General features: G+C 47.0%; 1 protein-coding gene across 2 annotated transcripts in view; it reads right to left on the bottom strand.

Annotated features, from left to right (window-relative positions):
• LOC144762785 (putative ATP-dependent RNA helicase DDX43) overlaps nt 1-23,773 on the bottom strand; it is a 989,943-nt gene that overhangs the window by 262,469 nt on the left and 703,701 nt on the right. For both annotated transcript variants that reach the window (XM_078648055.1, XM_078648054.1), the window contains exon 15: nt 20,607-20,694. In XM_078648055.1, coding sequence (XP_078504181.1) covers nt 20,607-20,694 — 88 coding nt within the window. The remainder of the gene's footprint in view (nt 1-20,606; nt 20,695-23,773) is intronic.

Here is a 23,773-nt window from a genome sequence, read left to right as displayed (position 1 = left end):
CTTGGACCATGCACCAAGTGTGGGGACTCAGGAGTCAGCATCAATTGGATGTTCTTGCAAATATGTCTGTAGCGGGCCCCAAATGTCACGGGGGCGTGAGGAGCGGGGGAGCAAGTCAGCATATGTACAAATTTGGTCTTGCCAAAGTATCATATCGCTTAACCACTCCTTAAATTTAGGTGCACGGCAGCTGCCCCATTTGCAGGCCACGCAGCGCTTCGCCAGGACCAAACTGAATGATAAAAAATTTCTGTGTATGACAGGGATATTCGAAGTATACCCAAGGAGCACAGTAAGTGGAGAGCTGGGAATGGATGTAGCGGCCATGGAGTCAAGGGCCCCAAAAACCTGCTGCCAGTATTCATACACCCCAGGGCACATCCAGGCAAGGTGAAGGAAGTCTGCCTGTCTCGCCTGGCACCTAGCGCAACTGTCAGATTTGCGTAGGCCAAACTTATGTAGCCGCACAGTAGTGTGGTAATAGCGTTGGAGATACTGATAGTGAATGATACGCAGTCTGCTATTTGAAGAGACCCCTTCAGTTTGTTTACAACAATATGCCCATTGTTCATCATTTAACTCCTGACCCAGATCCAATCCCCATTTGGCCCGGGAAGTACAAGGCGAGTATTCGTGATCAACATACAGTGAATGGTAAAGTGTAGACACTAAGTGACCAGCGGTATCTGCCTGGAGCACAAGATGTAGAGGCAGCAGGGTGGGCGGCTCTGAGGGGAACGTGGGATGGCAGGTTCGCACCCCATGTCGCAGGCGAGTCTATATAAATGTGTCCATTTAGGTACTGGGTTCTCTTAAGAACCGGTAAAGAACCTGTAACCCAGCGGTGCCAGGGGACACACCCGGAGACCTCGAGTTCTTCCTGATTCAGACCTACAGAAACTCAGAGTCTTCTAGGTGAAGTCAAAGATCGATTTATTGGCTGCAACCAAGGTAACAAGTGTCCTAGAAGTACAACACACGGGAAGTATATTCTCAGGAGACTGCCGCCCTTTACAAAATCGGGCTTCTCTCTTTATAGAGAATATTCGGCTTTAGGCAAACATTCTTCGAATTCGCAATATATCATTTACAGGTTTTGGTTACAAAAGAAAAGCAGAGTCATGATGACATGTACATATTTTACGTCGTGCTGCCCATAACAAATCATTCGCAAGGCCCAACATTTCATCAGATATCGCTGGACCCCCAATAAAAACGGGCCCCTCCCCATCATAAAGTAAGTTAAGCAAAGGAGCAGAGAGAGATGTGAGCGAGATACGGCAGGTGTGCGCGCTGGAATGGTTTTATGGCTTGTTGAGCCCTGATGATATCTTGTTCGGCCACTGGGAGGGGACTGACCTAACGAGTTTGGCTTGGGGCAATGGTTCTAACTTGTATAGGTCAAAGAAAAGTCAATTAAGGAGTATGTGTCCTTGTGGGATCGAATTCAGCTGGATTAAGGCCTATGTCAAGGGCAACACATAAATGGAAGCCAAGGGTTCAGAACGCAAATGACGATTTCGAGGCGAAATCGTCACCCAAATGTGCTGAAAATACATGTACATGTTGTGCTCGTCATTCTCGGTCTCTTGAAACCAAATTCGTAAAACTTCGATGAAGTTTTAATTGTCGAGTTCAGAACGATTATATGAATTCAGAATTTTCAGAACCACAAAACCTCCTTTTGCCCTTACATAGGCAATTAATCCATCCTGATGTTAGTCTGAGTCCAAATCTATATTCCTGAAGTCATTGAGATGTTGCTGTAACATCATTCTAGTACTTAGTTCATCTCTTGACACAGGCTTCCTTACACATGATGTAGCACAGAGGCCACATATTGCAGGAGCGCACTGTATGCACAGACAGAACAGGAAAAGAATGGCTAAGCCCATCCCAATGACCATTAGAATTTTCCATCCTCAGGCAGATATCAGTTCCCAGAACCATCCCATTAACGACCAATCTCCTTTATCCACATGAATAGATTCGGAAATCTTATGTAGTTTGGAGATGGCCTGGTACACCGTTGGAGCGTTATCTGGGATGAAAATGCAGCAGCTAGATTGGATCAATCTGCATACCCCACCTCGGTCTGCGAGTACAACGTCTAAAGCGACCCGGTTCTGAAGGGTCATAAGTCGATCCGACTGGAGCTCAGCAGTCAGGTTACTAAGGGCACCAGCAGTTTCGGTCACGGTGGACTCAACTACCCTTGTCAATTGCCTTATGTTCCTACTGTTAGCCATAGATCCCCAGAACGGCAGAAAACCCTTTGCAAAGTCCCCAAATTCTTGACCTGCAGTGTCTTCTTTACTCAAAACACCTCTAACTATCCTTGTCCGGTGGTAGTCTGCCGCTGCTGTGTAAGTGGGAGGCAACAGGAATGAAACAAAACATGAGCCCGAGAAGTCAGGGGGCAACCATGTATAGGCTCTATCATGGCAGATGAAATAGGTACCCTTAGCTGCTACAAATGCAGGGGAAGTCTGAGACCCAAAAACATACGTTTTTGTACAGACACTTTTCCCTAACTGTGCTCCGGGATTCTTGCCAATACCTTGCAGACACAGGTTACCCTGATGGGGTACAATCCAGATCGGGGAAGACCTTTTTGCTTGCTGTTTCTCACTTAAGGTAGCTCCATATCCGGTCACGTTCCAACCTACATACGCCAGTATCTCATCATCCGAAGTATCTTCATAAGAAATTACTTCCTTGATCATGTCGACTATACCCTTTACTAGGGCGCTAGTCTTGAGGTTGTCTTTTACAGAACGTAGGGGCTGGACTTCTCGTGCATATATGAACATTGTTCTGTATGCCCACACAGAACCATTGTGACTAAATGGCAGGACCAAATAGGGAATACCTTTATCCGTCGTGTGAGGCATGAGGCCACAAACCCAACAGTTAGTTGTGTTCATTACCAGTTGGTGTTGGTGTAAAAGCTGAACAAAGGAGTTATTAATGAACTCTAACCGTCTATTGGACTCATGGTCAGGAAGGGGGTGAAAAGAATGAGAGGAAACAGTAGGGGGAGGTGATGCAGTGGGTGCAAATGTTACACGAAAAGAGAATAAAGCGTAACTTATTAAAAATGTCATCATACTCAATAACACAAAAATGCACAATATTATAAAACTTTTCCTTGTCATTACGGTGCGCATTTTGTTCTTAAAATTCGTTCTTTTGGCAGGTCTCTCCACATCGGGAAACTCCATCCTCTCTAGAGTGCTGCCCGCGGTGGTAGGTTGATTCTGCTAAAGGATGCTTCCGTCAATCCAGGGCAACTCCCTTAGACAAACCAGAACTACCGACCTAACGTCGTTAGCTGCACCCAAAAGACTTTTTGGGCAACCGCGGCCCTAGCAGCGGAACCCGGATGGCGGTTCGAAAAACAAAAATGAGCAAGTTTCTTAGATGGGAGAGCTGCGCTTCTCGAAAATAGTACTTTTATTTGTCCATAGGTTTTTGGTCTCAAATTGCAAAAAAAGGAATCACTTTTATTAGTCCGTTTTTCTCGGTCTCAGGTTGTACCGTTGTTTCCCAGGTATTGTCTGGTCCGGAAACAACAGGTCGGGTTCTGCAGTGTTCAATAGCTTGGACGGTGGCACAGCCTTGTGCGAAATGTTCTCATTTTCTGGTTCAGAGTCAGTTCTTTTTACGTGCAAATCTTTAAAAGGGGCGGTATGTGACAATATGTTAGGTTCTGGATCAGTGACACCCTTCTGGACCCATTGGTCATGGGGCGGAGGAAATGTTACTTTCTTGCAATGGATCCCGTGGACCCAGTTGGCCTTCCCCTCCACCCGAACTGCAGATCTTGTGGAAAGAAGGACGAGGTGAGGCCCGGTCCACCTGGGCTGTCGTTCTTTGTTCTTTGAAAGTTTTTAACGAGAACCCAGGAACCGGGGTCAATGGAGTGACCGGGAGTCTCAGAGACCGGAGGCAGGGTGTTGTGAACCTGTTGATGCAAAACACGCATTTTAGCCGTCAATTCATACAAATAATCGAGCAAAACAGGGTGTTCCAGCTCACTGAATTTTCTGTGTCTAGGCACTCCCCATATATTGGCTTGCGGGCCAAAGACAATTTCATAAGGGCTGAGTTTCACTCGCGAATGCACAGTCATTCTGGTGGATAGGAGTGCTAAGGGTAGAGCGTCAGGCCATTTAAGACCTGTGCTCGCTCGGATTTTGGCCAACTTAAGTTTTAAAGTGCCATTGTAACATTCTACTAATCCAGCTGATTGGGGGTGATTTGCAGCGTGGAACTTCTGCCTAATGCCTAGCCCTTCACACACTCATTTCATCACACGGCCCACAAATTCACTTCCATTATCAGACCAGACCATTCTAGGCATCCAAATCTAGGGAAGTACTCTTTCACAAGGGCTTTCGCTGTGGACAAGACAGTATTGTCTTTTAGGGCATAGGCTTCTACCCATCTTGAAAAAGCACAAACAACAACTAGCACATATTTTAAATTGTTGCACCTTTCCATGTGGATGAAATCTAGCTGCAAAACCTCGAACGGGTACGTAGGAGGTGCAAAGTGACCAGCTGGAGTTGGGGTTTCCCTACCAGGATTGTGCTTCAGACATACCATGCAATTCTTGATAACATTCTCTGCACACTTGGGAATCCCTGAATTCTTCCACACTGGGGCCAACAACTCGCAAATCCCTTTCACGCTGATATGAGCCATTCCATGAGCCATTGTAACTACTGCAGGCACATACGCATCGGGTAATGCTGATGCTCTGTCAATTCAATCCAACAACCATTTGCATCCATTCTACCTGTACTCTCTCTCCACGTGCTCAACTCTTTCTCTGTGGCCTCAGCTTGGATAAATTTCACACTCTCTATCGTGTCCTCACATATTCCGACATCACCAGCCCATCTTTCAGGGCTTGCAACATACATTCGGCTCATCACATTCTTTGCCGTTTCTTTAGCGGTCTCATCAGCAAATGCATTCCCACGACCAACATCGTCAGTCACCTTCTTGTGAGCACTACATTTCACAATCGCCATTTGCAGGGGTAAGGTCAGTGATTCAAGAAGCTCATTCACCAACTGACCATGCTGAATCTTAGCTCCATGCGAAGTCAGGAATCCACGTTCTCTCCACAATCGTCCAAAACTATGAGCCACTCCAAATGCATACTGGCTGTCGGTATAGACAGTTACTTTCATTCCTTTAGACAACACACATGCTCTCGGGAGCGCAATTAATTCTGCAGCTTGAGCTGAACCATGTGGTATTCGTGCAGTTTCAACAACTGTGTGCAAAGTCGTGACAGCATATGCTGCAGTCACGTTACCATTTGGGAGTTTGAAGCATGAACCATCCACCCATAATGTACCATCACATTCAGCAAGAGGAGTGTCAAGTAAATATATCCTCCCTTTTGTTTCTTCCTCTGTTGTGAGAAAACAATCGTGCTGTTCTAAAGCATCTGATTCCTCTGCAATTGGTAACAATGTGGCTAGATTTAAGGTACTGCACCTTTTTATGTGCACATGGCTCGCTAGCAGTGTCAATTCGTAACTGGACAGTCGAGCACTAGTTAAGTGCTGTGTCTTGGTCCTATTTAACAATGTGTCCACTGCATGGGGGACCATCACGATTAGTGTGTTATTCATTACTAGACCAGCAGACTGTCGAATGGATACAGCTGCTGCTGCTGCTGCTGTGGCCCTTAAACAACTTGGCAATGCTTTAGCTACCAGATCCAAAGTCGACGAAAAATAGGCGCATGGCCGCTGTTTCCCTCCAAATAACTGAGTCAACACGGACAATGCACAGCCCTCCTTCTCGTGGACATACAATGTGAAAGGCTTACTGTAGTCGGGGGTACCCAACACAGGAGCCGAACATAATGCTGTGCGTAATTCGAGAAAACTTTTCTGACACTCTTCAGACCAAGGAATGGGATTGGGTGTATTTTTACACGTTAATGCCACCAGGGGTTTGGCCAATAACGAAAAATTCGGAATCCACTGTCTACAGTATGATGTAATGCCCAAGAAAGCACGCACTTCTCTCTGTGTTCTTGGCACACTCAATTTCGCTATTGCCTGGATTCTTTCTGGGGTCAGTTTTCTTCCCTCCTTCGATAAGAGGTGACCTAAGTAGGTCACTTCTTGTCGGCAATATTGTAGTTTGGAAAGTGACACCTTGTGATGTAAAGCACACAGATGACGCAATAATAACAGCGTGGCCTTTTTACAAATTTTCTCAGTGTCTGCAGCAATGAGCAAATCGTCCACATACTGTACAAGAGTAGCACCTGTAGGCAAAACAATCGTATCAAGCTGGGTTTTCAGAGCCTGACTGTGTATTGATGGACTTTCACAGTAGCCCTGAGGAGCGCGTTTAAAGCGGAAGCTACGACCTCCTAAACTGAAGGAAAAAATATCCCTGCTCTCCTCAGCAATTGGGATGCTGAAGAAAGCATTCTTCAGATCGATCACCGAAAACCAAGAAGCAGAAGCTGGAATCATAGTCAATAACGTGGTGATGTCGGGGACAACTGGGAATTGTGGCACAACTATTTTATTTACTTCCCTAAGGTCAATTACGAATCTGTACACAGGTGGCTGAGAAGGGTCAGTTCGTTTTAAAACAGGCAGAACAGGACTATTGCAAACGTTGCCTCGTGTTTCTTCAATCACATTCTTTTCAATCAATTCATAAACGATCGCTAGCAACGCTTTTTCACCTTCACTAGAAATTCGGTATTGGGGAATTCGTGGCATTTTCACGTTGGCTTTCAATGTTACAACATATGGTCTAAAAGACCTACATCATTAGGACTAGTGGCCCAAAGACTATCTGGGAGGAGTGACAATTCTGCTGGAAGTGCATTTCTCAACAAATACATGGGAGAAACTACTTTCTTACCTAAAGTAAGTTGTACTCCTGAAGGAGAACAGTACAAAGTCGCATACAACCTTTTTAACAAATCCAATCCTAGCAAATTTTCACCACAACCTGTTGTCAGAATGAGGGGTGCTTCGAATTCGCAGGGACCAACAGAAAGAGACAAAGGGTCAGAAATTGGATTTCTAACTGGGGCGCCAGAAAAACCTACAGAAACTTTCATTTCGCCAGACAAAAGTGCGCCAGGGAGTTTGGAGTGCATAATAGAACTCTTCATGGCACCAGTATCCAGAAGAAAAGGTTCTGACACACCTGATGTAATCACCTCAACGTATGGTCCACTCTGATCTACTGGAACTGAAACAACTCCCTCTCTTTGTCTATGGCTGTCCTAGCAATCATTAGTTTCCCAATTCTCACTTTCTGTATAGTAATCATCAACATAGTATTGAGCTGTTCTGTCAGATGTGTTGTTCTGCTGATCAAACCTATTCATAGAATTTTGCGGTGAAAGTGGACGTGCGTTTTGGGGAACGTTTCCACGTCCTCTACCTCTAAAGGCTTGTTGAACGCCTCGACCTCTTGTGTTTGAACCACCATTTGCACGCTGTAACAGAATTGGACAATTATTCTTAAAATGACCTTCTTCTTTGCAATATAAACACTGATTGGGGCCTACAGTGACACGTGGTTGAATATACTTGACCCTTTGTGAGTTCCTTTGATACTGTTGAGGGTGCTGAAAGTTACTCTGATAGTTATTCTGGCCGTTATTATTCTGATTACCACCACCACGTGGCGGGTATGCTTGCTGTAGCAAAACCTTCGTTTTTAGTTCTCTAGTTTTCTTTTCCACTCTATCTTTCTCATCTTTGTCTCTATTCTCGTAATATTGTGCAGTAGCCAATATCTGGGCTGAAGATGAGACTGCCCAAGAACTTTCCGAATCTTTTAATTTTTTTACACAATTCTGGAAGCAGATTGTGCACGAATTTATCGACAAACAATCTCTGACCACCTTCTGTGGTCATATCTTGACCGCTGTGGTCAACGAATGTTTCTTCAAATCTGGTGAAGAAATCCGAGACTGTTTCTTCTTTCTTCTGCTTGCATGCAGACAACTTATCCCAATTTACGCGTATTGCAGGCATTATCGTTTTCATGTACTCTACTATTTTACCAGGGAGCTCTGCTATCAAAGGCTCAGGTTTGGCACCACCAACTTGTCAGGCATCTACAGCAGTAATATTAGCCCATGAGTCACCTAATTCCTGGTCATGATCTATATGACAAATTTTACCCCATAAAGGCTGTGGAACAACATTCCCAAATAGCATATCTATATCGGCTAAATTCATTATACATGATCCAGCAGTTTGCGACAACTCTTTATAGTACCCTGCAGGATTTTTACGAGGATCGGGTAGTGTTTGTTTGAGTGCTAACACTTCAGCTCGCTTCCATGGGACATGTACCCATACACGCTGAAAGTGCGGCAGAATAGGGGGATTGACTGTTGTGTCGCCCTCTCTCCATTGTGGGGGAACTTCTCTCATAGGGTATTGTCGCGCCTTTTTCCTACTAGATGTACTAGGCTCAGATTGTGACTCAGAACTGCTCCCCTTACTCCGATATGATAACATTTCAACTGCTTTCTCCACATCTGGACCTACAATCATACCCTGTCCAAACTTAAACCGCACACGACACATCTCTTGTGGGATGCAATCCTGATCATTGTCTTCTAAATCCTCGCAAAGGAAAACACACATCTTCTCGAAAACATATCTCTGTGTAGCTGCTTCCCATTGGTGAAAGACTTCCATGACAGACTGTACATCATATTTTACAGTGTCCATGACCCATTTCCGTGCTAAACTATTCAGTGAATCTCTCTCTTGATAATCAGGCAGTTGACTTCGCAACTGTCTTCTTCCCATGTTAGGGGTCGTAGTAGGCGACCCGAAAAGAGGTAAAAGAAGGTTAGTAACAGTGCTGGCCATTTTCTGCCGAATGGAAGGTGAAACTGAAGGAAGAACGGATGGAAAGACGGGGTGAGATAAGGCAGGGGCAGAGATAGCAGAAGAGGTATCAGGGGAAATAGAGGGGGCACTAAGCAAAATCGTAGAGGGAGCATTAGGAGACGTAAAAAGTACAGTAGGTAAAATTGTAGGCAACACAGGTGAAACAGAGGTAGTCGGTGGGCCTGGAGGAGGCTGCACCAAAGGAGTAGGAGCCAGCTGAAGGACAGCCGGTGGGTGCTGTGGAGGAGCAGGAGGTGGAGTTTGCGCAACTAAAGGTTGCGGGGGTGCCGTGGCATTCTGCGCATAGGGGAGTGGTGAATTTAGCAAATGTGACATTAATGGGTCTTTTTCTCGCTCTTTTTCTGCCTCTTGCTGAAGAGATGGAAAAACTGGATAGCATTTATCTACTGCCATTTTACGTTGCCTGTGCAACTGCTCATTCATCTGCTCTTCTTCATTGTCTTTAAACTGCATAGCAGCTTGCATTACTGAAAGTCCCCCTTCTCTCTTATTTTTCTTAGCTAATTTGATTTCCTTTTGTTTGGCTTCTTTACGCCATAGGCGGAAAGAGTCAAACATCGCCGGCCGGGCTTTCTTTTTAAACAGTTTTACTTCAAGGTTGTCTAAGATTTCGGTATCAAAGCTACCATATTGGGGCCATTTTAGAACACCATCTTTTCTGGTGTATTTAATCCATACTTCGTTGTAGGTGATGGGGCTTACCCCATGCTTCACATATAGCTAGTAAGTCGGAGTTCCAACTGGAGGAACCGGACATGAGTCCTCCAATCGGGAGTCCCTATTATTACCACCAAGACAAAACAAATTTCCAAGTCTAAGACTAGGCATCTTCGCTCTTTAGTCTAGTTCCAAACTTCGAAGGTTTATCGATTACGATATTTCTCGTGAATACACGAGTCCTTCGGTTTTGGTGCTTGCAAGTAAGAACAAAAACTATCCCAAAGGATACACAAAAACTAAGACCAACTAAAGACTGGGAGACGCTCCACTTAATACTTAACTGAAATATCGTTGACGTCACCAGAAGACTCGTCTTAGTGTTTCGCTATACCAAACTTCAAGGGTCCAAATCAGGGCGATAGCCAGGGCAGCAGTCCTTGTAGCCGTCGGGAAGCGGGGAACCTCGCAGCAAAGACCTTCGGACCACGTCGACATGCAGGGGTCAATGAGGTGGTTGGCCGTCCTCCGGAATTTTCACACGAAGCTCCTCACGAACCTCTGGCTGACTGGTACCACAGGAATCGCCCCAAACGTTGGGCGCCAACTGAGGTACTGGGTTCTCTTAAGAACCGGTAAAGAACCGGTAACCCAGCGGTGCCAGGGGACACACCCGGAGACCTCGAGTTCTTCCTGATTCAGACCTACAGAAACTCAGAGTCTTCTAGGTGAAGTCAAAGATCGATTTATTGGCTGCAACCAAGGTAACAAGTGTCCTAGAAGTACAACACACGGGAAGTATATTCTCAGGAGACTGCCGCCCTTTACAAAATCGGGCTTCTCTCTTTATACAGAATATTCGGCTTTAGGCAAACATTCTTCGAATTCGCAATATATCATTTACAGGTTTTGGTTACAAAAGAAAAGCAGAGTCATGATGACATGTACATATTTTACGTCGTGCTGCCCATAACAAATCATTCGCAAGGCCCAACATTTCATCAGATATCGCTGGACCCCCAATAAAAACGGGCACCTCCTCATCATAAAGTAAGTGAAGCAAAGGAGCAGAGAGAGATGTGAGCGAGATACGGCAGTTGTGCGCGCTGGAATGGTTTTATGGCTTGTTGAGCCCTGATGATATCTTGGCTACTGGGAGGGGACTGACCTAACGAGTTTGGCTTGGGGCAATGGTTCTAACTTGTATAGGTCAAAGAAAAGTCAATTAAGGAGTATGTGTCCTTGTGGGATCGAATTCAGCTGGATTAAGGCCTATGTAAACGGCAACACATAAATGGAAGCCAAGGGTTCAGAACGCAAATGACGATTTCGAGGCGAAATCGTCACCCAAATGTGCTGAAAATACATGTACATGTTGTGCTCGTCATTCTCGGTCTCTTGATACCAAATTCGTAAAACTTCGATGAAGTTTTAATTGTCGAGTTCAGAACGATTATATGAATTCAGAATTTTCAGAACCACACCATGTTGGCAGGTGGGGGTCGTGACAACTGTTGGAGGTAACGCAATTTACCTTTAACAAAGATGTCTCCCCATGCATGAATGTTTTGTGTGCGCGCCATGTGTCTAAAAATACCTTCTTGCAACAGAGCCATATCAGGGTGGTAGGTTAACGGTAGAAGGGGAGAATAGACAGTGGGTGCTGCCATGTATACCAAGATGCGGTCCCAGGCTATATTCGTGCAGTCCACGGAGGTAGGTTCTTTTGCACGAGGTGAAACTCTGGAAAATATTACACCATTCAATGGGAGTGGGTTTGCTAGCCAATGTTCAGTGGCTACGTGGGGGTGTAGCGGGGGAGGATGGAACCAGTAGCGAGCGAAGTGTGCTTGTGCACTTAGGTAATATAACTCAAAGTTTGGAATGACCAAACCACCTTGCTCGTAGGGTCGTGTGAGCGTGTCCCATTGGATACGGAGTTGCTTAACGCCCCATACTAATCTAATCAATTCAGAACGGAGAGTGCAAAAGAAATGGCGCCGCGGGTCATAAGGGATATTGAGGAATAAATAAAGGAATTTTGGTAATACGACCATTTTAATAAGGGATATCTGTCCCGCCATAGTTAGAGGCAGCGATATCCAGCAGGTAATGCAGCAAGCGATAAGCTCCATGGCACAACCGTAATTGAGCCGCATGAGTTCCTCACGGTCCGTTTTGACCCTGATCCCTAGACACTTAACCTCATCATCGCACCATACAATAGGATAATCCATTTTGAAGGGAGTAGCAGCAGCAGTCTGTGGGAAGATATGAGATTTAGACCAGTTTACATTAATGCCTGAAAGGCCTCCGAATTTAACAAATTCCCATATGAGTGGATTCAAATTTTGGCGGGGCTCTTTTACATAGAGGGTGACGTCATTCGTGCAAAGAGATATAAGGACAGGGCGTAGAAAGCAACGAAGGCTTGCATGCTAGTAGTGTTGTCTAATCCTTGCCGGCAATGGTTCCATTACAAGGGCAGGGCGGAGAGGGGAGAGGGGACATCCCTAGCGGGTGCCACGGGATAGGGAAAAGGATGGTGAGGCGTGCCCATTGATCAACACTCTAGCCGTATGCGACGCATACAACAAGCGAATCCAGGATAGGAAACAGATAGGGAGTCCCATGCACTGAAGACCGGTGAATAAGTAATTCCATTCCACCGAGTCGAAAGCCTTGGAGGCGTCTAAAAAAACTGCCGCCAGTGCTAGCTTGGAATCGACTGTCTGTAAGATGGAAAAAAGAGTGCGGAGGTTATGGGATGTCGCCCTGCCAGGTATGAAACCCGCCTGATCAGGAAGGACTAGTTTGTCTAACAGGAGACACAGTCGATTCGGCAGTAGTTTGGCAAGAATCTTGGTGTCGGTGTTCAGTAAGCATGCCACATTGTTTGCAGTTGCCAAGGCTTGTTGGTGCTCCCGAGGGACACCGACCCCATAACATTCGACATCCGGTGTGGGACAGCTCGTGAAAGGCTCCTGGTATTCCACAGCATCGCCTGGTCCATGCATCTACAGCTTCAAGGACACCGTCAACTCTACTGCAAAACCCGACATCGGTGGGCATCCGTCTTCCGTGCCTCCTGGTCACCCCCGAGTGGCATAGAATATCCCCTCCGCTTGCAGGTACTTCTCAACTTGAATTCACCTTGGGTTCCACCATACACTTTCACCCTCTTCGCCAGCAGCATCTTCCTGGAGTCCTCCAGTGTATTCGACAGCGGTTTCAGACGCCACTTCGCACCTATGCACCTGACTCCCCTGGTGTTCGTAATCGGGTTCCTAGGGTATCCACGGGTTGGGTGGCTCTCCAACCTTCCGTCCTCCACTGGGTTTCTTCAGGGTCCACTGGGAAGGGTCCTTCTTTAAAATTGCAACGCGACTGCCCATTGACTTGAATTGAGCACATGGTCGTATTCCTACACGGCATCAGTGGGGTTCCTGGTTACTTACCTCGGGTGGTTCCTTGGGTCCCCAGCACTTCTACTTCTTCGGAGTGTAGTCTTGACTTGGGTCATGGTTCGCATCCCACTATTTTAGTATATGGTTTGTCCCCCCCTCTTCCCCCGGTGACCACTGTGTATTTCGTGCTAAGTACCTGTTTTCTTTACAAAGTATTGTGTATATCCCGGGAAGGAGATATCTGTATGCGTTAGCCAGTTTCTTATAATAAATAGCTATTTTTATAAATGCACTGTATGGTTCTTTTTCCCTTAATCTATACCAATACGCTTATGTTCTGGTAAAACAAGCTGCTTTATACTCCTTCTGGCCTAAACCTGAAGGCTGATCTCCACAGCTACTACTTAGAGAGCTTTTGAAGGTTATCTAAGACCACTACAATCACCATAAGGGTTGTCTGGATTAGTAAACTGTGCTACACTTACATAAGTGAGCACCATATACTAAGCCAGCCTTCTACACTGATACACTTACAACCCTGAAGAATGGACTCCGAAGGTCGTAGGGGTGTCCTGCTGAAGCAGAGCATCCTCACCCTTAGAACTAAGAACCCTGCCTTCAGGATTGAAAGGCCTACCTTAGGGATGACTTATAAGTTGTAAGTGCAGTGATCTCAGAAATAAGGAAACTTGCATCTGTAGTAAGTGGTGCTAGCACCAGCGTACACAGGCTGCAATAGCAGGCCTGTAGCCACGATTTGAGTGGTCTCTCATGGATGGCATAGTACATGCTTCTGCCCATGAGAGAGCCCTGGTGTACCTATGCCCTGGATACCTTAGTACCATATACTAGGGACTTACACCAGTAGCCAATCTGGAGTGTACTTAAGTACTCACCATGTCCAATTTAGGGAAGAAGCACAGAGACTGGGGTCCTGATTAGCAGGATCCCAGTCAGACTAGTCAGTAAAACATAACACTAGCAAAAAGCGGGGGTGACTATGAAAGCAGTCAGCACTGATTTAAGTTAGCCTAACTGCTGATGACTTGGGCCTGGTCGTTCCAGACCTTCTTGAGCACTCTCGACATGAGTGGTATTGGCGGAAAGGAGTACAGGAAGACTGTGCTCCACTTGATACGAAAAGCATCGTCGAGCGAGTGCCACCTTGGAAACTCCTGTGTGCAAAACTGCTGACATTGCGTGTTCTCGGAGGAGGTATACAGATCTAACCAAGGCTGTCCCCACTTCTGAAAGAAACTCAGCACCACCTCCAGATGAAGATGCCATTCGTGATCCGCTAGGCATCAACGGCTGAGTTTGTCCACCCTAGCGTTGAGGGAATCTGCCCCGTGTCAAATCATCAGGGATATGCCCTCCTGTCCCATCCATGTCCAGAGACGCAGGGCCTCTTGACAAAGGGTCCAGGACCCCACTCCACCCTGTTTGTTGCAGTACCACATGGCGGTGGTGTTGTCCGTGAACACCTGAACCAGTTTTCCCTTGATGGAAGGGAGAAAAGCTTTCAGTGCCAAGCGAATCGCCCGGAGCTCCAGCAAGTCAATGTAGAGTCCAGATTTTGCCAGAAACCAGAGTCCTTTGATCTCCGCCTCTCCCAGATGCCCGCCCCATCCCAGGAGTGATACATCTGTGACTACTGTGTGATCTGGTTGGGGAAGGAAGAGGTGTCTGCCTCTGATCAAATAGCAGTTAGTCTGCCACCACTGCAGATCCTGTGCAGATCCCGCCGAGATCTGGACCATGTCGGAGAGATTCCCCTGATGCTGTGCCCACTGGAACTTCAGGTTCCACTGTAGAGCCCGCATGTGCCAACTGGCATGTGTCACTAGCAGGATATAAGAGGCCATGATACCAGTAACCTCATAGTCAGTCTTACTGAAATTCAGGATTGAGGCTGAAACATTGGCATCATAGCCTGAATATCCTGGACTAGCTGCTCAGGAGGATAGGCCCAAAACTGCACTGTGTCAAGAACCACTCCAAAGAAAGGGAGCATCTGAGAGGGAACCAAGTCTGATTTCGGCATGTTGATGGTGAACCCCAGAAAAAACAAGAGATTTACTGTAGCCTGGATGCGGGAGAGAACAGCCTGGGGCGAGCTCGCCTTCAAAGTGCTTTGGTCTGCTAAGAATGTATAGGTTTGGACTGGAAATCCGTTTCACTGTTCCGACAATTCCTCCTGAAGTTCCCTGCATGACTAACATCGCAGGTGCTACTGGGTAGTGCCAAACTGTCCTATTTATTTGATTCTGACTAGTGTTAAAGAAGCATCGTGGTTGTTTTTCTAAAAGATCAGCACAAGGTAACCATGAAATGAAAGGAGCAGATACTTGTATAAACACATACAAGGATTACCCTAAATTTCACAACACATTTCAAAACTAGATAAGAAACTTAGTGAAAGGGATGGGCGGAAAGGTTACTGTTGGCCATGGGAAGTGTGAAGTTCAAACATGTAAGGGATAGGCAAGGCTAAAGAAAGCAGAAAACTATGGGAAAGCAGCGGTGCAGAGCTTTAAATGGGCAAGTATTCACAGGCAAGGAGTACCTGCATGTTAGAACTGGCTATTTCTGGTAGGCTAAGGCTGACGCCAAAGCCAGGCAGAAACCACCATTCTAGTCCGGGCAAGGAACTCACACGCCAAGATAACCCCTGCTCACCCCCTTGGTAGCTTGGCACGAGCAGTAAGGCTAAACTCGGAGGCAATGTGTAAAGCATTTGCGCCAGCAACAACATCCTAGGTACACCACAAAAGGAACTCCACACAAGGTTATATTAAAATAACTTTTGTATTGTCAAAACACATCAGATAAAAATCACACATGTACATTGTGCCAACTGGCACGGGCAATATTCATAAGGGATTATTTACAAGACAGGTCCACATGGGCCACTGTCATAATCAGCACTTTTAGAAATAGTACTTTGTAGATCATAGAAAGTAAGATATAAAACAAAATAACAGTTATAAATCACATCCAGTTACTACTGGGAACAGGTAAGTACCACCTACGCAACCCTCACCACCTTAGGAGAATGTCACGCAGGGGACCAGGACCTCACTAGGACCACCTGTACTAAAAAGAACAACCACCTAAGTATCACACAGCATTTAGGGGTCTAGGAAAGAACACATTACCCATGATGCATAAATATACATTCAGAGGAGTAGTAAAGGGAAACACATGATGCATAAACCTACACATTCAGCGGTGTTAAGAACAAAGCACATGATGCATCACAAACACATTCAGAGGTGCAGCGCTATGAGACACATGACGCCTAAAACATTCAGAGGTGCAGCGCAGGGAAAGAAAGACACAACTCAATAGCGCAAAGACACATGATGCCTAAAACATTCAGAGGTGCAAGGAAAAACCACACAATTGCGCAAAACTCACATAAGCCACCACCTGTGGCAGTCCCTAGGCCAACTGGCCTTGTTGGGGCTAAGACACCCTGTGTCTCAATGTCAGGGGCCTAAACGGTGCAGGTGCCCACTACTTGCTGGGCACCTGTGAACAATTCCAAGCGCCTAAACGGTGCAGCTGCCCACTAATTGCTGGGCAGCTGGGAACTTCAAAACGTCAACAGGGTCCTCGCTGACCCTTAGGCGCAAACTGCGCCCATTGCTGGAGCCACACAGGCTCTGGGCATCTCACATGCCCCAGACGTTGGAGCCTCACAGGCACTAAAAACACTGGTCAAACGGAGCCACACAGGCTCTAAAAACACTGGTCAAACGTTGGAGCCACACAGGCTCTAAAAACAATAGGCCCCGTGGAGCCCTCCGGCTCTGAAAACAATGGCGCCCCCTAGAGCCTCACTGGACTCTCCAAACGTTGGGGCAACCCACTGCCAACCGGGGCCGCCCTTGGTTGGAGTCCCCCCCTCTGGGGGACTCGAGATACTGCAAATGCCCCTTGACCCTCTCAGGCTCGCAAAACAAGTGGGGCGCCTGGAGCCTTCTTGGGGCTCCAAATAATCCAAACTGGCCAAAAGACATGCCCCCTGAAGCCCTCGTGGCTTCATACTAGCAACGAGCGCGAGATCGCGCTACTGCGGGTGGGGCGCGGACACCGACAATGTGTCCCGGCGCCCCTCCCTTCTCCTCTTCCCCACTCACTCACCGGTTCAGAGGACTCCTGTGCCGGCGATCGGCGGCTCTCCTCACTCGGGCTGCTCTAAAGGGGCGGGCACCGACAGTGTGTCCCGACGCCCCCTCCACCACCCGGGAAACAGCTGCCCCACTCACCGGCTTGTCTTCAGGCCTTGGGGCAGTCTCCGGTCTTGGTGTCATCCGCGGCGGGGGCCAGGCACCGACAATGTGCCTCGGGCCCCCTCCGCCGCCATCACCTCTCCTCGCGGGGCTCTCCCAGCTCACATGGGAGCCCCGCTGCCTGCGCTGGTCCTCACTCTCTCCCCGGGGCTCTCCCTTCACTCAAGAGCCCCGGGACGAACACGGCAGGCGGCTTCCTTCCCTCTTGCTGCAGGGCTCCCTCGGCACATGGGAACCCTGTTCACCGGCCGCCATGCTTCTTCCTCCCAGCCTCTACGGTCTCCCCCCTCGCGCTGCAGTGCCGAGGGCGGGACTTCCGGTGCTTTGTATCGGGCCGCGCTGTGATTGGCCGGCCGGCCGGCCCCAACACTTCCGGGTCGCTGCGGGCAGCGCGGCGGCCCGTATTCAGGCAGGCGGGATATCAATATCCCAGGCGTGGCACCCACGATAAAAACAATAAAAGCGCTACAAAGCGCTCGGGGCAAAAATAAAGCGCTCTCCGCGCTATAAATGAAATACAGCGCTTCTTGGCCAACCTAAGGCGCTGGGGGAGAGATAAGGCGCCCCAAAGCGCTAGGGGCAACAATAAAGCAAATAAAAAATCCTTTCAGGAGTCCAGGACCTCAGCAAAGTCCTTTAGCAAAGTAAAGCAAAGGGGACCCAGTAAAAGGTCTCCAGAGTCCAGGACCAGTCCATCAGGAATCCAGGTGCTGGGCAGGGCCCAGGGATTCCCCTGAGCCCAAGCAGCAGCACGCCCCTGGCAGATTCAAGTTAGAAACAAGAACATTTTGGAATGGGACACAGCCCCTTCTTATACACAGAAAAGTCTTTGAAGTCTTTGTGCAGGCAGTGTGAGAACCAGCTAGAACTGGTTATAGGGAAGTCCTGTCAGTATCAGGGACAGAGGTGACAGTCGCCCAGCGGGGAGGTGGAGCCAGCATTGGGGCAGGCAGGCACAGCCTCATTCACTCTTAGGTGCTATCTCCACCCACTTCCTTGGCAGCAGATGCTGCCTTTCATCCACGGGCTGACTCAGACAACCTCCTGGGGGCTCTGCAGCCCCTGTCACACTCAAACCAGACAGTCAATCCACAAGCAGGCCCAGGCACTCCTGGGCCAGGCTCACCAGCCAATCACGTGCCAGCAGACTCACTACACAAATATGCCAACTTCTAAAAGTGGCACTACTAGACTAGACACAACCATGCCGCATACACCATTACGCAGCATTCAATCTCACGAGTTCACACGTATCAAACTCGACCCTGCACTCCCCACACGTCAGGAACTACCATGGGCATACATATTCCCCATTCATTCCTATGGGAGGGCAGGTCACTCACCACACATACACAGAGAGCACACGCACTTTACACTGTACCACAGTGAAAAAGTGCGCAGAGGCCTAAAATCACCAACCCAGGTTCCAGAAACAGGCTAGGAAAAAGCAAAACATTTCGGGGTGAACCTGCCAAAAGGGCCAGGTCCAACACTGCACTTCTAGAATTTTAAAGGAAGAGTATCTGCACTTTGCAGTGGGCATTGGGGGTGAAGGGTTTTCAAGGGAGGGAGTTCTGAAACTTCTCAGTAGGTCACAGATACTCTAGGGCAATTAGTATCTACACTTCTTTAATTCCATTTCGATCACTGAGCGGGTGCATAATCGTTGCTAGAAAGAGAGTGCAAAATGTAAATACGGACAGTGATGGTGGGGGGAATACCGAAAGGAAACAGAAGTGACAACTAGATTGAAGATGAGATGCAAAGGTGGGGGTAGCAGGCATAGGGAAACAGTGAGCGTGGAAGACCGCATCAATAAGCTTTGTTCTGGCAACATAGTAGCATGTAAGATGAGAGAAGCACCAGTCTGGCCAACAATAGAAGCGACGGTGCTGGCAGGTCTGGCCAAGGAGAGGAAGGGGATATGCACAAGACTGTACAGTAAAAGGGGGATGATTGACTGCGGCAGCCAGGTAAAGGATTATAAACTCTTGGCAATGGTCGGAGAGATAAAACTATGGACAGTGAGTGAACATATTTTAAGGATGGAAGCGGGAAAGTATACGAAGAGCACAGTATAAAAAGTAGAGGTCAAAGTACGGGAAGATCAGTACTGTTGCTGTAGACCCATGAGGCTATGTTCCCATCTACGGCCAGCCACTTCTCCACAGTGCTACATCCCTTAACTGCCCCACTCCCCTCGCGCAAGTGCTGACCTTCCGCAGCCCCCAAAGTCATGTTGCCCTCATTCTGCTCTCCACGGTACTGCAGCGGCGCGCCCAGCAGCAGGGCAACGGTGCAGCCAAGGGGCTCACAGGACCCGTAGACGACACAAATCTTGTGCAGGCTGATTTTGAAGTACTGCACCTTCCCCATGTCTGTGGTAAGTGGGGTGGGCCGCAGGGGAGCAAAAACCTGCAACGGCTGAAGGGTAACAGACGCAAGCCGCTGAGTCACTTGACGGATGGAACGGCAAACAAGCTTCTCAAAAGAACACAGGCCGATAGTGTGAAAGACAGAACATGACCTAGAGACAGCAAATCAAGACTCTGCCAGCTGCTAATGGCCGTGACGTCACAGCTGTGGAATGTGTCCTGCCCCTTAAAGGGATCGCGTACTCTGCTTTCACACAACAAGTTCCTAATACTACACACAGGACAAATAATGGTAATCAAGCACAGCTGCTGCCACTGACCGGCCACTGCCAATGACTGACTGCTTGTGTTCAGCTGGTTGAATCTCCCAGTCTGTTAATGCCCTATATTTGCGTTTGCGCATATGTAGTGTTGTCCTAAACAAGATTTACAGATTTGTTTACAAAGTAGCTTGAAGCAGCAAATGAAAACACAAGCGGTCGTGTTAAGAGCTCATTAACAAATAAAAAAGTAGTTCCTGAAACGGATCCTAAAATGGAAGCAGTGGAGGGATAATGTAATTGGTCCAAGCTTTTGGGGAGGGTTAAACACAGGAAGAAGCATGACAAATGCATGCCATGGACAAATGGGAGAAAGAATATGAGAGTGACGATGGAGACAGCAAATGGGAAGCCTATGGGCGGGCTGAGCCCACAAAGTATATACGACATGTCTCTTCGAGACAGCGCATGCTCTGTCCAGCCGAGACTTTAAAAAAAAAAAAGGTGCTTTAGTTACTAGTAGCCCACCATCTAATAAGCTTCTTATTTACTCACCTACTGTTGCAAAGGTATGGCGTCGGTAGTGTTAATGATATCCCGCAAAAAAGCGAAAACCACAAAATTCTTCACAGTAAAATGTGCATCTTTTTCATGAGTGTGAGTCTCTTACCTGATTTGCTCGTTCTAAAATATTAATCAATTCAGCTGCCACTCTCCAGTCCTTCCTAGTAACAAGGGTTATCGATTCACCTGTGCGTCTAAGTATAACGAGAAAGAACATTTTACAAATAAGCGATGCATTGCATTTTTAAATAAAGCCAGTCAGTCACAATCATAAAAAGCTTTATTCGGCTGCTTTTTGAACAGACATAAAAGCACATAGAACCTGTAACATTTCATATAAAATTTATAAAGTATTAAAAAGGATTTACACATCTTAAGTTTTACAAAATGAAGGAAAGACCCACAACCCATAAAAGGAAGATTCCTAGTAATTATAGCTCATCAGTTACAATACATTTCCTATGTTGAAGCACCTTCTTTAAAAACATTGGTAATCTCCACGGTATGTGCTCATTTTCCAATAGATGAAGTGAAATAAAGGCTCGGCGACATTGCCTCAACCCTAGGAGTTTTAAAATTGGAATCAACCACACTTTCCTTAGCTCATGATAAAATTTACAAAACAGGAAAAGATGAATAGTAGATTGTTCAGAACTTTTGTCACACGGATAAGGTGGTAACGGACGGGACCAGTCATTCAATTTTGGTAGTGACACTAGTCTGTGGACGTTGCACAGTCTAAATCTAGTACGGAGCAACCTATCAAAACCACCAGGTACGAAAGATAAATAAGGCTCCATCCCTGAAGTAGTATGTAATAGCTGATGTTGTCTCACACTTATTTTTGAAATCTCCCCTGCCATTCGAATAGAGTTCAGTAGTTGGAGGCCTTCTTTCTTTAAAATCTTTCTAGGAATCATCTGCAGAGAACTTGGATCTAGAAAATATTCTGGGTGACCCAGATTGTTCATAAAGTCACGTACACAATCCAGGGAATCTTTAAAGCCCCTTCCAGCCTTAAACTGTCTTGCAAGATCTCCCTATTTAGCTTAGTTTGGTCATTACACCAGAACCCGTGCCACAGCAGTATTGGCTCTAATTTCATAAGGTCAGCAAAATAAGGGAGGACCAGCTACTCATGACAAACGTAAGAAGAGGTGCTGGGTGGTGCCGATAGAATATACCTCAAAAACAAATTTTCTACAATTTGTAGTGGGAGGGTATTTACGAAGCCCGCACGCCTGCCCCATATATCACCATGGTGATGCATTTGGGCTTATATATTAGTAGGAGCTCCATAGGTGGTTTCCTACCTAGCTTTTTTAGCGAAAGTTGCAAGAGCTGTGGTTGACCTAGTAAACCCCAATTTATTGGCGAAAATAGTTTGAGCCCACGAGTCCTGCTGATTAAATAAAATGCTTAAGTAGGAGAAATTTTTACTTGAGGCTAACTTCTTCTCATCTACAAACATTTTGCGTGTTCTCTGCGCCCCTTGACCACATCTCATGACAAAGGTCTTGGAGATGTTTATGTTAAGACCCAAATCCTTCATAAAACCACAAAAACTCTCCAGGACCCTCTGAAGAACATAGTGTGCGTGCCATTAAAACGGCATCGTCCGAACATAAAAGTACCGGTATGGGATGACCACCAGCTTGCAGAAACTATTTACCCATCAGAAGTAACGCTTCTCCTAGTCCGTTAATGTAGAGATTAAAAAGGAAGGGGGCCAGCACGCAGCCTTGCCTGACCACACTCCTAATGGGAAAAGTCTTAGTGCCCCCCCCCCCCCAAGCCATACGGCACGCTTGAGTGGCACAACTACACAAACGTCGTAAAAAGCCGATAATATTGTATTCAACCCCCGCTGCTTCAAGGACCTCCCAGAGCCTATCATGCCTTAAGGAGTCAAAGGCAGCAGTGAGGTCCACAAATGCCAGGAATAAACTACATCTTTTTACTCTTATATATTTGCCTACCAGAATGGCTACGTTTAGGCTTTGTTCTATTGTGCCTAAACCAGCACGGAAACTATACTGTAAGTCTAATAATACCAGAGTATCCTCTGCCCAGTCTTGTAGGCGTTCAAGGATTACAAGTCCAACCACTTTAACCAAAGAATCAAGTAGGGAAATCGGTCATGTAGGTCCCCCCTTTTAAAAATAGGAATGATGATGGATTCCACCCAAGTCTTAGGCAATGTTGACTTAATACTAGAGTTAATGACTTGGGTTAATATGGGGCCCCACAAAAGGACGTTAGATTTGTACAGATCAACTGGAACACTATTGGGTCCAGGAGCCTTACCAACCAGACGTGTTAAGGCTCTATATACTTCTTCCAGTGTGATTTACAAATCATCCAAATCATCATTATTTAGGGGGGCATCAGAGTGTAGAGGTGTAAGTGGCGGCGTGTCAGAGTGGCGTGGCTTACAGTGGAGTGGCTTAGAGTTGTGAAGTGTCATGGAGTGTCAGGACGCGGAGTAGATGGTTGCTGCATAGAGTGTTGTAGATAAGAGTGGCGTACAGCGGAGTAGATGGTTGCAGAGTGGAGTCGCTCAGAGTAGTGCAGAGCAGTGTAGTACAATGGAATACACAGAGTGGAGTAGAGTGGCGTAAAGTGGTGTGGCGTGCAGTGGTGCAGACTAAATTGTAGTAGGGTGCAGTAACGTAGAGTGGTGAAAAGTAGAGTGAAGTGGCACAGCATTAATTGCAGTGGGGTAGATTGCAATGGCGAAGAGTGGGGTGGTGCACAGTGGAGTAGAGTGGTGTAGAGTGAAGTGGTGTTGATTGTTCAGAGGAGAGTGAAATGGAGTGGAGTGGAGTGGTGTAGGGTAGAGGTGAGGTGTTGAGTGACGTAGAGGGCCATAGAGTAGTATTGTACACTGCAGTTGTGTGGAGTGCAGTAGTGCAGAAGCGAAAGTGATGCAGATTAGAATGCGTAGAGTGCAGTTAAGTGGCATAGAGTTGAGTGGTGCAGAGTAGAGCACAGTGGTACAGAGAAGAGTGTCAGGGTGCAGTGGCATAGAGTGCAGTGGTGCAGTGTGCACTAGTGTAGAGTGGTGTAGAGAGCAGTGGCGCGGAGTAGAACAGGGTGGCGTAGAGTACAGTGACAGAGTGCAATGGTGTAGAGAGACGAAGTGTGCAGTGGCATTAAGTAAAGTGGTGTAGAGTGGAATAGAGTGGCGTACAGTAGATTGCAGTGGCATAAAGTGCACACTGGTGTACCCTGGAGTGGTGCAGTGTAGAGTGCAGTAGAATGCAGTGGGAT

Source organism: Lissotriton helveticus, chromosome 6 (genome assembly GCF_964261635.1).
Source record: "Lissotriton helveticus chromosome 6, aLisHel1.1, whole genome shotgun sequence".
Taxonomy (NCBI): Eukaryota; Metazoa; Chordata; class Amphibia; order Caudata; family Salamandridae; genus Lissotriton; species Lissotriton helveticus.
The sequence above is the reverse complement of the archived record's forward strand: the minus strand, read 5'-3'. Positions and strand labels throughout refer to the sequence as shown.